The 12,786-nt window shown below is 47.0% G+C and overlaps 1 protein-coding gene across 3 annotated transcripts in view; it reads right to left on the bottom strand.

The window, feature by feature from the left end:
- Positions 1-12,786, bottom strand: part of LOC146858246 (apoptosis-inducing factor 3-like) — a 569,318-nt gene that overhangs the window by 319,033 nt on the left and 237,499 nt on the right. For all 3 annotated transcript variants that reach the window (XM_085649067.1, XM_085649066.1, XM_085649065.1), the window contains one exon: positions 3,242-3,351. In XM_085649067.1, coding sequence (XP_085505193.1) covers positions 3,242-3,351 — 110 coding nt within the window. The remainder of the gene's footprint in view (positions 1-3,241; positions 3,352-12,786) is intronic.

Raw genomic sequence — 12,786 nt, 5'->3', positions numbered from 1 at the left:
CGTCGCCTGCTCTGGGACGGGAGGCCGCGTATAGCCCTGGCGAAGTTGACGCTCCCGTGGTATGACGGGGGGATTGCCCTCCCGGACATTAAGCGGTATTACTGGGCCTCCCAGCTAGCTGCAATTAATCACGGCCTCTATGGGCCCGCCTTGAACCCGGCATTTGAAATGGACAAGATGCTCCTGCCCGGTGGCGACTACAATCGAGCACTCTACTCTGGCGCGCTGGATCCCCGCTTGACGGGGCCCACGCGTGTCATGGTGCGGGTGTGGCACGCGGCCAATGCAGCTATGGGGTGGAAGGACCGTTTGACCCGGGCGTCGCCGTTGTATGCGCCTCAGCGGTTGGGCTCCCTGTGGACCTCGAAGGGCTTCGAGAAGTGGGACACGATTGGCATCAGTAAAGTGGGGGACCTCTGGACGAGAGGGGGATTTAAAACATTCGAGACGCTGCAGACGGAGTTTCAGCTGCAGGGCAGTGAATACTTTCGGTACTTGCAGGTCCGTCATGCGCTGGGCTCCGTCTTCCCAGACGCCGCCTCCATCCCGGAGTCTTCCCCCCTGGAGGATAGAGTGCTGGATGGCCACGTTCCGGATAGCACGATCTCCCTCATTTACAAAAAATTGATTAATGACCGCTCGGGCCTGCTGACCGGCCTCCGTGAGGCTTGGGTTGCCGACGGGCTGGAGTTGGACGACGAAGACTGGATTTCCGCGGTGGCCTCTCCGAAGGAGGTGGCCATACCGGCTCGCCTTCGCTTCGTCCAGCTTAAGATACTCCACCGGGTTTACATGACGGGGCCAAGGCTTCTGCGTATGGGTTATGCTGAGGATGGGTTGTGTAAGCGTGGGTGTGGTGCTTTGGCGACTTTTTTGCATATTTTGTGGGAATGCCCGAAGGTGGAGCGATTCTGGCGTGGTGTGCATGAGGTCCTGCGTCTGGTTACGCATGTCGCACTGTTGCCTGAAGCGAGGAGATGCTTGCTGAATGTGTGGGAACCAACTGATTACTCGGTTCCGCAGACGCGATGGGTGACTCTGGGATATATGATAGCTAAGCGCGACATCGCTCAACTGTGGGGATCCCAGCGGCCCCCGGCGGTGTCGGCCTGGAAAGAACATATGGATTGGTGCATGTTCCGAGAAAAGGTGGTGTATGTGGCGAGGGGCAAGCCTGGGGCGTGGGTGAAAATATGGGGCCCCTGGAACGCCTACCGCGGGGGTATTTGCGAGCCACCACTGCTGCCTGCTGCCTCACCGGCTCCGTCCCCCTAGTTGACCCCCTCCCCCAGCCCCGGGCACAGAGTTCCCCCAGTCCTGGACTTGTTTCCCTTCCCCCTCTTCAGATTCCTGCGGATGGTCGGGGTCCCTTATTCGAGGAGCACGTGTGGTTACCTTCGATTGCGGGTTGCCTTGCGGGTGTGTGTTTTTTTATGTTGTTGCGTGTGTATAAAATGAAACCGTATTGTGGGCTTAGAGTCATGTGGCTTACGTCGTTGATGTCTCCTGATTTGCTTCTCTGTAACGCCAAGTGCCCTTTTGTAAGTTTGTCAGGTGCTCCTGTCACTCTAGCGGCCGGCCGGAAGATTGTAGGCCCATACTTGTATATATTTGAGATTGCAATAAACGGTTTCAACAAAAAAAAAAAAAAATTAAAAAAAAAAATTACCACTATCGAGGATGGCACCATAATGAACAAGGAATGTTTAACATGATTTAATATAGTTTCAACATAATTTTATTTATGTAAGGTATTAGTGTTCATTTAATTTAGGGCCACTCATTTAATTTAATTAAGGGATGAGGTGGCATTAGGTTTTAATTTATTTTATATAATTTCAATTATGGGATATGCTTACAGGTGGTATTAGAGTTAGGTTACACTTACTTTTTATTTAATCACAATAAACATTATTTAGGAGTACCAGGATGTAGGACACCAGTGAATTTGTGCTTTGGAGTCCCTGTGATATTTACTTAATGTCTGTCCAACTATCTTGTATCTCTCGAAAAATAGAGCTGTAGAGAGAATGGACATTTGGGTATGTTAAATGTTGTCTGGTTGTCCTCTAATTCAATTATTGTAATGTATCTTCTCATGGAAAAGAGTCTCAACCTCTGGCTATCCAAAGGTAGAAAGTAAATGAATAAAGCAAGTACATTTGATTCAGGTGGCCAACCTATAGCCTCATAGTCTAAAGCTCCTACACTATGTACATCTCCACTAGTAATCTATGTAAAGGAAAACATATACTTTAGTCTGTTGTTTCCCCGTTATCTGAACCCCAGTGAGGAGGGATTTCCTTTAGATGAACTTAGATAGTAGCAGCGATAGGTCCAAGGAAATGAACATGTCTTGGTAGGAATTTCTTCAATTTACAGAGAAATGAGGCATACTGGTGTATTAGTTGAAATCTAGTAATATGTCCTAGAGACATCCCACTGCATGACTGGTCTGTCTGCTTGGAGTAGAGTGTGTCATCAAATTGTTATCTTTTTAGGAGGAGATCTATAAATGTAGCTTTGTGGCATTCCCTCACAAAGCATCAAGACCTGATAATGGTCAAAAGAGCCAAACACTTCAATATTAAATAATAATAACAAACAAACTGTACTTGGAGTGGTCTGACCCGCACTAAAAAGAAAACTAAATGAGAATTATTTTTAAAAAATTATCTTGAAAGCATTTATCTACTATTTTAATGCTGGGAGCATTTCGAAGGAATGAGAATAAGCATATTCACTCAAGGCTTTCATTGTAAGGTGTGCCAATGAGAGTGGGAGAAGCTATTAATTCACACACTTCTTCACAATGTGGTGTAGTTTTCTTGGCTGGAGTTGGATGTTTAGTACCTTAATGAGGTGAAGGATTGCTTTGTTTTCATATTGAGTGTTGGGTCTGTGGAGGAAGGGGTAGCAATGTGTTCGAATTCCATTAAGCCTGTACACAGTGCTGAGGGACGAGAGATTGGCATTTCAATATGTTCATTTTGTGATTTCTTTGTATGGGAAGAGCATAAAGAAAAGTGGAGAAACTGTGAAAAGTGTGAGTCATAGGTTCCTCTTAAAGAATTCTTCAAAAATGAGGACAAAGAATGGATGCAGTGCACAGGCAGTCATTTGGATACAAAGTACAGGAGGGCAGAGGTAATGTCTTTGGGGCCAACAGTGTCTTATGGCTTTGGCTACGACTCTGGGTGTTAGAGATGGTAGTTGGTGAGACATTTGGAGATGGGGTTACCTTGAAGCAGGGCAGGCTATCCAGGCCCGGATAATCCTCGATGTCTCCACTCTGAGTATTGAAGCAGGCTCCATGCCAAGGGCAACGCACTCTGTCACCCACCAGGACCCCTGCAAGGAAACATCAGGCTACTGAGAAGGAGGATGAAGAGACAAAGAGGGGAGAGACCCCCGTCTTCTAGGAATGATGCAAACTATGAAACAAATTAGTGAGAAGAGAGCTCCAGTCCAGTTAGGGTGGGATTAAATACCCTCCGCTAACTATGTAAGGTATACACTAAGCCAGTAACAAGAGGACATTCAATGAACTAGGGAGAAAAAGACAGGGAGAAGAAAAGCACCAAATGGAAAGAAAGAGGGTGGGAATTGAGTGGAAAGTATCAGGTTCAGAAATGAGAAAATGAACAGACTGGGATAGAAAAAGAGTGAATAAGAAACTTTAAGCAGGGAATTACAAGTGAAAGGAATGAAAAAAGGGGGAAATGTAAGGAGAGCCACTACAATAGGAGTATAGTAGCGTAAGAGGGGCAAGAGTAAATGAGGGAGTACATAACTCAAGAGAATCTATGAAAGAAAGTAATAGAGCAGAGAAGAAGTACAAGGTTAAAAGACACAAAGGAATTTATGAGGACAGTGTAAGCATGACAATATATGGCGATCAGAGATGTCCATACCAGAGTGTCAATTAGTACATAAGCAGCCCACAATTTAACACCGAGAGCCAGGAACATGGTTTCAGATGGCCGTCTCACAGTCCCTCTGTGACTAGCTGGTCACTACAAGACCGTATAGACCCTCCCTCAGTTGAGGGACAGGCCCCACCACTGGACGACATATGGCTGCTTGAAATGAGCTTCTGCCTTTACGTTGTCCGATGACCAGCCTGGCGATTTGAAGCAGCTACTCTAGAACATGTCTAACTAAATAATCGTTTGAAATAAGTTGTGGTATAGAGATTAGACAAGTGATGTATTTATCAGATCAGTGCTTCATGGAAGCAAAGAGGCAAATCCTGAAATTAGGGTTTTACCTCAAACAATGAACAAATCATACAGGCACTTGGGAGGGAAGAACAGCAGAGAAAAGCCAAAGTCCATACTATAGAAAATGTGCTGAAACCTCTTTTGTCTAAACTTTGTTTTTTTCAAAAGTATACAGTGCAATAAAGTATTCAGCACAATCCCTATTTAACAATACACAATAGCCATTTAGAAAGAAGTTTCTACCTGAAGTGGAATTGACCAAATACATTTGTTATGCCATTCATCTGCACAGTCAACAAACAGATATTTCAAAACGTTACCTCCCTTATGCCCTCCCACTCCCCCCAACAATAACCCATTAGCTGATGTTATATGGGGGCATCACGGACAGAACAGACTATCTCTCCATAGTTTGGACCAAAGAGCTTCTGGTATGGTGTCGCCTAATATCCATTCCCAGAAGGCCATATGGCGTGGCTGGGGGGTAATCAGTGTATCAAGTAAAAGTGAGTAAAGAAGATCCACTTCCACTTTTAGCAAATGTTTCACCAGGGGTAAGCTCTCTAGTGGCTGCAACTACGACATCTGTCTGGAGCACCCAATGTTTAAATTGAGTGTAACAATAGTGTTCGAAGGCCAGGATGTGAAAGTCCCATTGGCAATTCTCAAAAGTTAAGATGTCCCAGTTATGGAATAAGTTGGAGTTAGTAAGGGAACACCCTAACCTCCAAGAGTCAAAGGGCCCAGGCTGAAAAGCGGGGGCAAACGCAGGGCTATACTGAATCAGAGTAAATGGGGAAGGGGGAAGTGGTCCAGGCAACCCTCCTGTTCATATCACCCCAAACTGTAAGAGTAGTTCTTGTGGGTGTGCTCAGGTAGGCATTGAGAGGGTGGTTCGCTTTTGGCTTCCACAATAAGTCCCAAATGTATCTCCCTGTACTGCTCTATCCATATGGAGCCAGTGTTTGTCGGACTCACGTGCTGGCCATTCAGGATTCACTCTCAATTGGGCTGCTTTGTAGAAAAGGTAAAAATCTGGCAGGGCCAATCCCCCTGAAGATTTAGATAATCATTTGTATGTGAAGGCGAGCCCTACTGTTCTGTCAAATAAAGCGGATCACAAAAGAGCACATGGTAGGCAGGAACCTGCGGTCCAGCTCAACAGGGAGCCCCTGGAATAAGTAAAGTAGCTTGGGCAAGACAGTCATTTTAATGGCATGGATTCTACCTAGCCAAGAGAAGTACATGGGCGCCCATCTTTTCAGATCATTTTTCAATTGCTGCAATATTGGGGGATAAGATGGCATGGTAAAGATCGGATATTCTAGCGGTGATCTTGATGCTCAGATATGTGCTATCTTTCCTAGCCCATTGAAAGGGGATAAAGGCCCCAATCATGTCCATTACTGGTGCTGGTAAGGACAAAATGAGCAGGAAAGATTTATTTAAATTAATACAGAAACCAGCCACCTGTTCAAAGTGTCTTAATTCGACTTGGAGGGTTTCCAGTGAGGACCGCAATGAGGTAAGTGACATTACCACATCATCTGCAGAGAGCGAGATTGTGTTCTATTGCATCAAATTTAAAGCCACAAATGGAGGCGTCCATGCGTATCTTTGTTGCCAGGGGTTCAATGCTAAAAGCGAAAAGCAAGGGTGACAGGCTGCCTCGTCCCCTTCCATAAGTGAAAAGGCTCGGAACTGATCTCATTAATCAGGACTCTAGCTCGGTGGATAGCATAATTGGCCTTAACCATAGCGTTGAGTGGTCGCAAAAGCAAAATCTCCATAAGGTGTAGAATAAAAAGGACCAATCCACCCGATCGAAAGCTTTCTCGGTGTCCAACGCTAATAGGACCGCCATAATCAAATTATTTTGTAGCTTTCTCGATCAGCTTGATCACCCTCCGTAGACTGTCATGGGTCTGTCTACCCTTGATTAATCTGGACTGTTCTGAGTGGATCAGATCCAGAAGTAAATAATCTAATCTGGCAGCCAATATTTTCGATTACAGCTTGGCATCTATATTTAGTAGCGCTATAGGACGATAGGAACCACAATCCTGTGGATCCTTGCCTGGTTTTGGGATGGCCTAGATGATTGCCTCACTCATTGAAGAGGTGACCTCCCCTGACTCTGCCACATAATTAAAAAGGGCAACAAAGTGAGGTAAGAGATCGGAGCTAAACGTCTTGTAGAATTGGGCTGTAAACGCATCAGGCCCAGGTGATTTGTGTATCTTCAGGCCCGCTATGGCCCTGCGTACTTCCTCGTCATCGATCGGACTCCCAACAGCTCATTTTGAACCTCCAACACTCAAGGGAGATCTACCCAATCTAGGTTGTCTATTTGGGTCTGCTCGACTATCTCCTGTGGTACAAATGCCAAAAATGTGTGCCTTCTCCGTGTCTGAAGTTGCGGAGACCCCTGATTCTCGACTAATGTCCACAATGTATTCCCTCTCCCTCTTAACTCGTAGTTGCCGTGCCAAGTGGGACCCCACCTTATTGTTATGTCTGTAAGTCAAACGCTTAAGCTGTAGGAGAGTTCCATGTGATTAGTATAGATTGCGTTAAGCTGTCCACTTAGGGCTGTCATCTTCCTTTGATGGGGCAAGGTCAGACATTCCTTGTGTCTGTTCTGCAGAATGAAGTTCTGCTTCAAGAGTCAGTCGTTCCCTGGCCCGTTGTTTATTTTATGTGGAATTTAGTGTTCTACAATGCTCCCACAAAACTGCCTTAAAGGAGTCCCAATTGTTGTAGGGGTTAGGGTCGCGCAGGTCATTCAGCTGGAAATATACCCTAAGGGCTTTCCGTAACTCATCCCGCAGTAGCCTATCTTGAATGAGTGACCCAGGGAAAAACCAGAGGAGTATTTAGGGAGAGGGGCCTCCCAATCCAGTGTCAAAGCCATCGGCACATGTCAGATAATGAGATAGGGTGGAATGTGGCTGAATGCAATGCCTGGGCAAGAGTGTGACTCACAAACACCTAGTTAAATCGAGAATAACTGTGGTGTGAATGCGAGAAAAAGGTAAAATATTGGCCCATCAGGTGCAGGGTTCTCCAAGGATCCAGCAGACCCAATTCACCAAATGCCTGTTTCAAGGCCATAGGAAACTCTCCGTGGCGGACCTATGTGGATGTGTGCTGTGTAAGCCTGGCTCCCACGTGAGATTGAAGTCGCCCATCAGGATATTCTTGCCTTCTGCAAACCCACCCATCAAAGATAAAAAATGATTTCAAAACAGGGCGTGGTTGGAGCTGTGGGCATATAGGGAAGCGAAAGTACACAGGGAGCCTTGTATGCGACCCTCCACTAGGACGATCCTTCCATCTTTGTCAGTTGTACACCCGTCTTGCTGGAATTTTAATGACAAATGAAAAAAGACAGCCACACCACTATGCTTAGAAGCAGCAGAGGATTTATACATCAGAGGGTAGACCCCATGCCACAGCCTGTGATCCTCAGTGCGCTTAAGGTGGGTCTCTTGCCAGCACATAGTGCCATTGATCCAGCACATATTTCCACAATTTATGATGCTTCGCTGGGGAGTTAAGGACCGAGACTTTCCAAGTAAGTGTAGCAATCACCATATTAGAGCATACGATAGATTCCCCAGTGTTGATCGCTGAATGACCCTGCCGCTCTCCACTCCAAGTCTCGGCCCCTCCCTCGGATCAGTGTGCTGGTGTTGCTCCCATACCCCGTTCCTCCCCGTCCAATAAACAAAAAAACGCTGTGACCCAATAAACTGATCAACTCTCACCCACAAACAAGAACAAGCAGGAAAAAATATCTCCAAGAACAAATCATTTCAGAAAGGTGATTTCTGGTGTACTGGTCAATAATCGCAAAAGCAGTCATAGAGTAGCTTAAGTTAATCGAGGAACATTGCAATTACAAAAAAGTTGGAAAAGCAAATCTGTGAGTGAGTGAGTTTGTGTATAATAATCTGAGCTACATTACTATGCATGCCTCCCGCCGTAGGGAAACCAAAGATAACTCTAAGGCAACATATGGATCACAACATTTTTCCTAATCCTCTCAGAAAAGTTCGCCAAAGCTGGGCACTGTTCTAGCCAAGGGATATAGAATGGAGAGAGCTTACAGTTTCATGCTCAATGGACGGAATGCTGACAATGCAGACATTCTCCCCCAGTCAAGAGATCTGGGTTAAATCCATCGTTCTTTTGCCCACTACACCACCCCAGTTTAGACATGGCCATATGCAAATCAGTCTTGACCCTGTGCCTCATGGGAACAGTCCAGCCCGAACTGCCAAGCAATGTCTTCCCTGGACCGGAATCAAGCATCCTAGGACCGGTTTCTGGCTATCAGCCGTCATCAGGCACAGGGTCAAGACTGATTTGCATATGGCCATGTCTGAACTGGGGTGGTGTAGTGGGCAAAAGAACGATGGATTTAACCCAGATCTCTTGACTGGGGGAGAATGTATGCATTGTCAGCATTCCGTCCATCATTTGTTTGTTGTAACGCTTTTCGCCCTAAGTGGGATGGGTATTCCCAGACGTGGGACCCGTGCTCACTACGCCACTGGAGTCCAGCTATCCTGGCTGATGACGGCTGATAGCCAGAAACCGGTCCTAGGATGCTTGATTCCGGTCCAGGGAAGACATGGCTTGGCAGTTCGGGCTGGACTGTTCCCATGAGGCACAGGGTCAAGACTGATTTGCATATGGCCATGTCTGAACTGGGGTGGTGTAGTGGGCAAAAGAACGATGGATTTAACCCAGATCTCTTGACTGGGGGAGAATGTATGCATTGTCAGCATTCCGTCCATCATTTGTTTGTTGTAACTCTAAAAGTTCAGTGACACAATGCATCTTGTTGTGGAATTCGAAGGTAAGCCGTAAAGGATGTGTCCATCGATATATATAATCTGCTTTTTCCTCAGCTTGTCAGTAACGGAACGGAACTGTTGGTGCTGTGCCAAGGTAGCTGGAGCAATATCCTGGAAAAGGACACACCCTGGAAAGAGACTTCCTCGGTCTTCTGTGTCCCCTGGAGGATGCTGTCTTTTATCTTGAAGAAATAAAGCCTTGCCAGGATGTCTTGTGGACGTTCCCCCTCTTCAGGTGACAATGGGCTCACCGTATGCACTCCGATGATCTTCACCTGTTTATACTCTGACGATCTTCACCTGTTTATCCCCCAACTCATCGAGAGCCTCCAAATCTGGCCCCACCGCTCCCTCCGCCAGGTTTCAGATTCAAATGTTGTCTCTTCTGGACCTATTTTCAAGGTCTTCACATTTCAGAATAGAGGCTTGGAGTTGGGCGGTGAGGGGTCTTATGGAGTTCTCCATCCGGTTTGTGCGGCAATCCAGCTCCTGCACTGTGGTTTTGAGATCTAGTGTTGGTGTGCCCACGGAGTGGCTGTCTGCCCGAGGCAAAGTCAATCTATTATTGATGTCCAATCTGAGAGTCACAACGGAGGAGGGCATATTAGCTCCTCGCATAGCTAACATTTGAAGTCCAGCAGGGAGGCGAGAAGGGACTCCTTCGTAAGGGCCATGGCGTTGTCTGCTTTATCTCAGGGTGGATGTCTTGTGCTTCTGCCAGTGTAAAGTAGCTGGAAACCCTGTTGGTTTAAGACTTTTTAGGCGGCATAAAGGTAATAGATGCAAAAGATAGCGCTGGTTGAAACTTGCAGAGGCCCACCGTCCTCGGGACCAAGAGCGACACTCAGTAACCTTCTTCTCACTGCTGTACATGGAAATCTGCGTTACTCCGTGGAGCGGTTGGTTTTCCCCGTGGTCTGCAGCATGCTTAGTTTATAGGGGGACACCTCAGACCCCTCGCTCCAGACGGGCAGGGAGAGCATGTTGAACCCCCATCTCTCTGAAGGCTCCTAGTACACCCCAGCAGTGTTTCGCCCCGTGGATGGTCTGGATGAGAACGGCACCCACCGAGCAGAAGCTAAGGCATTCAGAGTGGGCCGAGCCATCTGGCACTGTATTGAGTTCTCCTTGCAGCTTCGGGCACTTAGCTTACAACAAGCCCCTATGCTGATGATTGGACTCCAGCGAGTCAGGGGCTTCCTGGTGCCTCTTTATGTTACCCTGCAATGTCCTTCACACTGTAGTCCACATGGCACTGACGAGATACACCTCAGCCCAGTCTCCACTATTCACTCACTGAGTGAGAGGTGTCTCCACAGCATCTTCCTCTTTAAGGCCAGACACACTCAGTAAGCCGTGGGGAGCACTCATCCCCGAAACCCTCAGCATGGCTCTCACCCCCTCCAGGCCTCCAACACTGCTAACTTGCAATAGATTGCTGGGAGCCACTCCTACACCAGGATCAGCTGTCACTGGAGCCCCGCGGGCTGTCTGCGCTATGCAATGTCCCGTGGCGCCGCCATTTTAGGGTCAGACATCACTCTCCCCTGCCGGGCCTCATTACAACAATCATGTGTGCTGGCGGTGTCAGCTGGACCCACTGTTGATACGGCCTTTGCCAGACCCAGGCACCCAGCCACAGCGCCAATCCAGCACCATCAGGATGGTACCTCTCATTCACTGTAAGAGACCGTACCACAGCTAGGGTCTGTCTTCTCACCAGCTGCTTGCCGATGCTTGCACCCGCGGCGAGGTCGGGGATCGCGCTCTTACTGGTAACTCGGCAGTACGGGGCTTAGGATCCGCCGGGTGCCCCGGGGTCTCCTTACCCCTACACTGCGCTTGGTAGACTCCCAGAGCAGCTGGCGATGCAGCGAACTCTGGATCTGCACTGCCTCCAACAGTGCTGGTGGCAGGTCCCACAAGAGACCTTTTTGTTGCTGCCGCTTGGGTCCGGAGCTGTCCGCATTTGTCCGGCATTCGACAACCCAGCAGGCTTCCAGGCGCTCCGTTCAACACACCCCACTCTTACGTTGATGTTTTTTTTTACTTCGACTCCGCCAAGCTCGATAGAAATGGCCAGTTCCCCGATTGAACTTGTGGTTGCAGCAGAGCAATCATGGCTCATGTCCACTCTGCCATCTTGGTTGGCCACACCCCCAAACTTCTTTTTAGGACTCTGCCCCCCAGTGCTGCTAGATGCTAGGGTTGCTGAATACCAAGTCTGCCTTGTCGTGATCCCACCTCTGGCCTCTTTCTTCCACGACCCTACACTTCCGGTCTCTTTATTTCTCTCTTCTGTGTTCTTTTTTATCCCTGTTTTCTCCCTTAGCCATTATTTACAAATCTTGCTCTTCCTGCTTTCACTTTTTCCTCCCTTGCTCTGCATCAAAGACTGATAATGAAAAGTGCGTTCCCGTCCCCACCTGGCGTGTCCATATGACTCCATATCACTGGGACACCATTTCTGAACTTAGCTTTTAAATATATCAGGTGTGTTGGTTCAATTGGCTTATTTAAAATTAACCATGTAGAAGCAAAGCCCAGGAATGGAAAGGTGGTGACATGGACCCATCTGAGCACCCTAGTCTCATCACCTACAACCAACTACACAAATTAAGCACTTCTGTCGACACACTGGAATGTGGATGGTGGCAACGCCTCAGAGAAACTATTAAAAAACTGTAGAAAATAGACCTGCCAAGTCACATGGTGCCACTGTGTGTCACAAGATTTTGGGTCCTATCATATGATTGCTGTCGGTGAAGAGTCAATATCATACAGTGGCAGGGAAGGCAAGCTAGAAAGCCATGCATTGCATACGTTTCCGGCCCGTCTTTGGAGGCTATAGGCAGCCGATGTCCATTAAAAGGGATGAAAACACCAGGACCTCGGAAGCAGGCTTCTATTTTTGGGAGATGGGAGAGGTCTGGGGTGGGTGGAAGGGAGCAGAAGTGCCTCTAGCGCATGCAATCCCACCCTTTCCAGGGCCCCGTCTCCTGCTCACAAGGTGAATTTGTTTGGCAAACTTTGCAGGTCTGAGAAAAGGGTTTTTGAATTAGGGTCTGTGTTAAATGGTGCAATGTGAAATTCCTCCCGTGGGGGTTCCTGATCTTCTGTTACGCTGTGATATGCTTACACCAAGAAAGAGTATTAAAAAACTAAACTAAAATGGTGGTGGTCTCTTTACTTCGAACTTGTAATTCGTATTCTAGTGCTAAGTAATTCAGTGCACTAATATATTGGGAATACATTTATCTTCGTCTAGCCTGGCTGGGTAGTCCTTAAAAACAGTTTTGAGTTGATTGTAAAATGTTTTGATTTACTGGATTCTGGTTTAAGGTTGTGTGTTGTTTTTCTTTTCTAACCTGTTAACCAGCCTTCATGTTTTAATGGAGAACGTGCTTGTTTATTTAGGCATTTTAATATAGTACGGACATTACCCAAATGTGCTAGAGCACTTTTCTAAAAACAAGGTATGTTATATACGGTCCAAATTATATAATTGAAAGATGCGGATATTGTAGCGGAAAGAGAATATCATTATATAGGGCATAGAATTACATTATTTGAAGACATCTGTACATTAAAGAAGCAATGAACAGTGGAATATATTGTCAACTGCAACAGTGATAACATTTGAGTAACAGGTTGCCGACTGATGCCATATTCAGGATACGGAAGTAGTGCAGTAGATC

The sequence above is a fragment of the Triturus cristatus genome, chromosome 3_2 (genome assembly GCF_964204655.1).
Source record: "Triturus cristatus chromosome 3_2, aTriCri1.1, whole genome shotgun sequence".
Classification (NCBI taxonomy): Eukaryota; Metazoa; Chordata; class Amphibia; order Caudata; family Salamandridae; genus Triturus; species Triturus cristatus.
The sequence above is the reverse complement of the archived record's forward strand: the minus strand, read 5'-3'. Positions and strand labels throughout refer to the sequence as shown.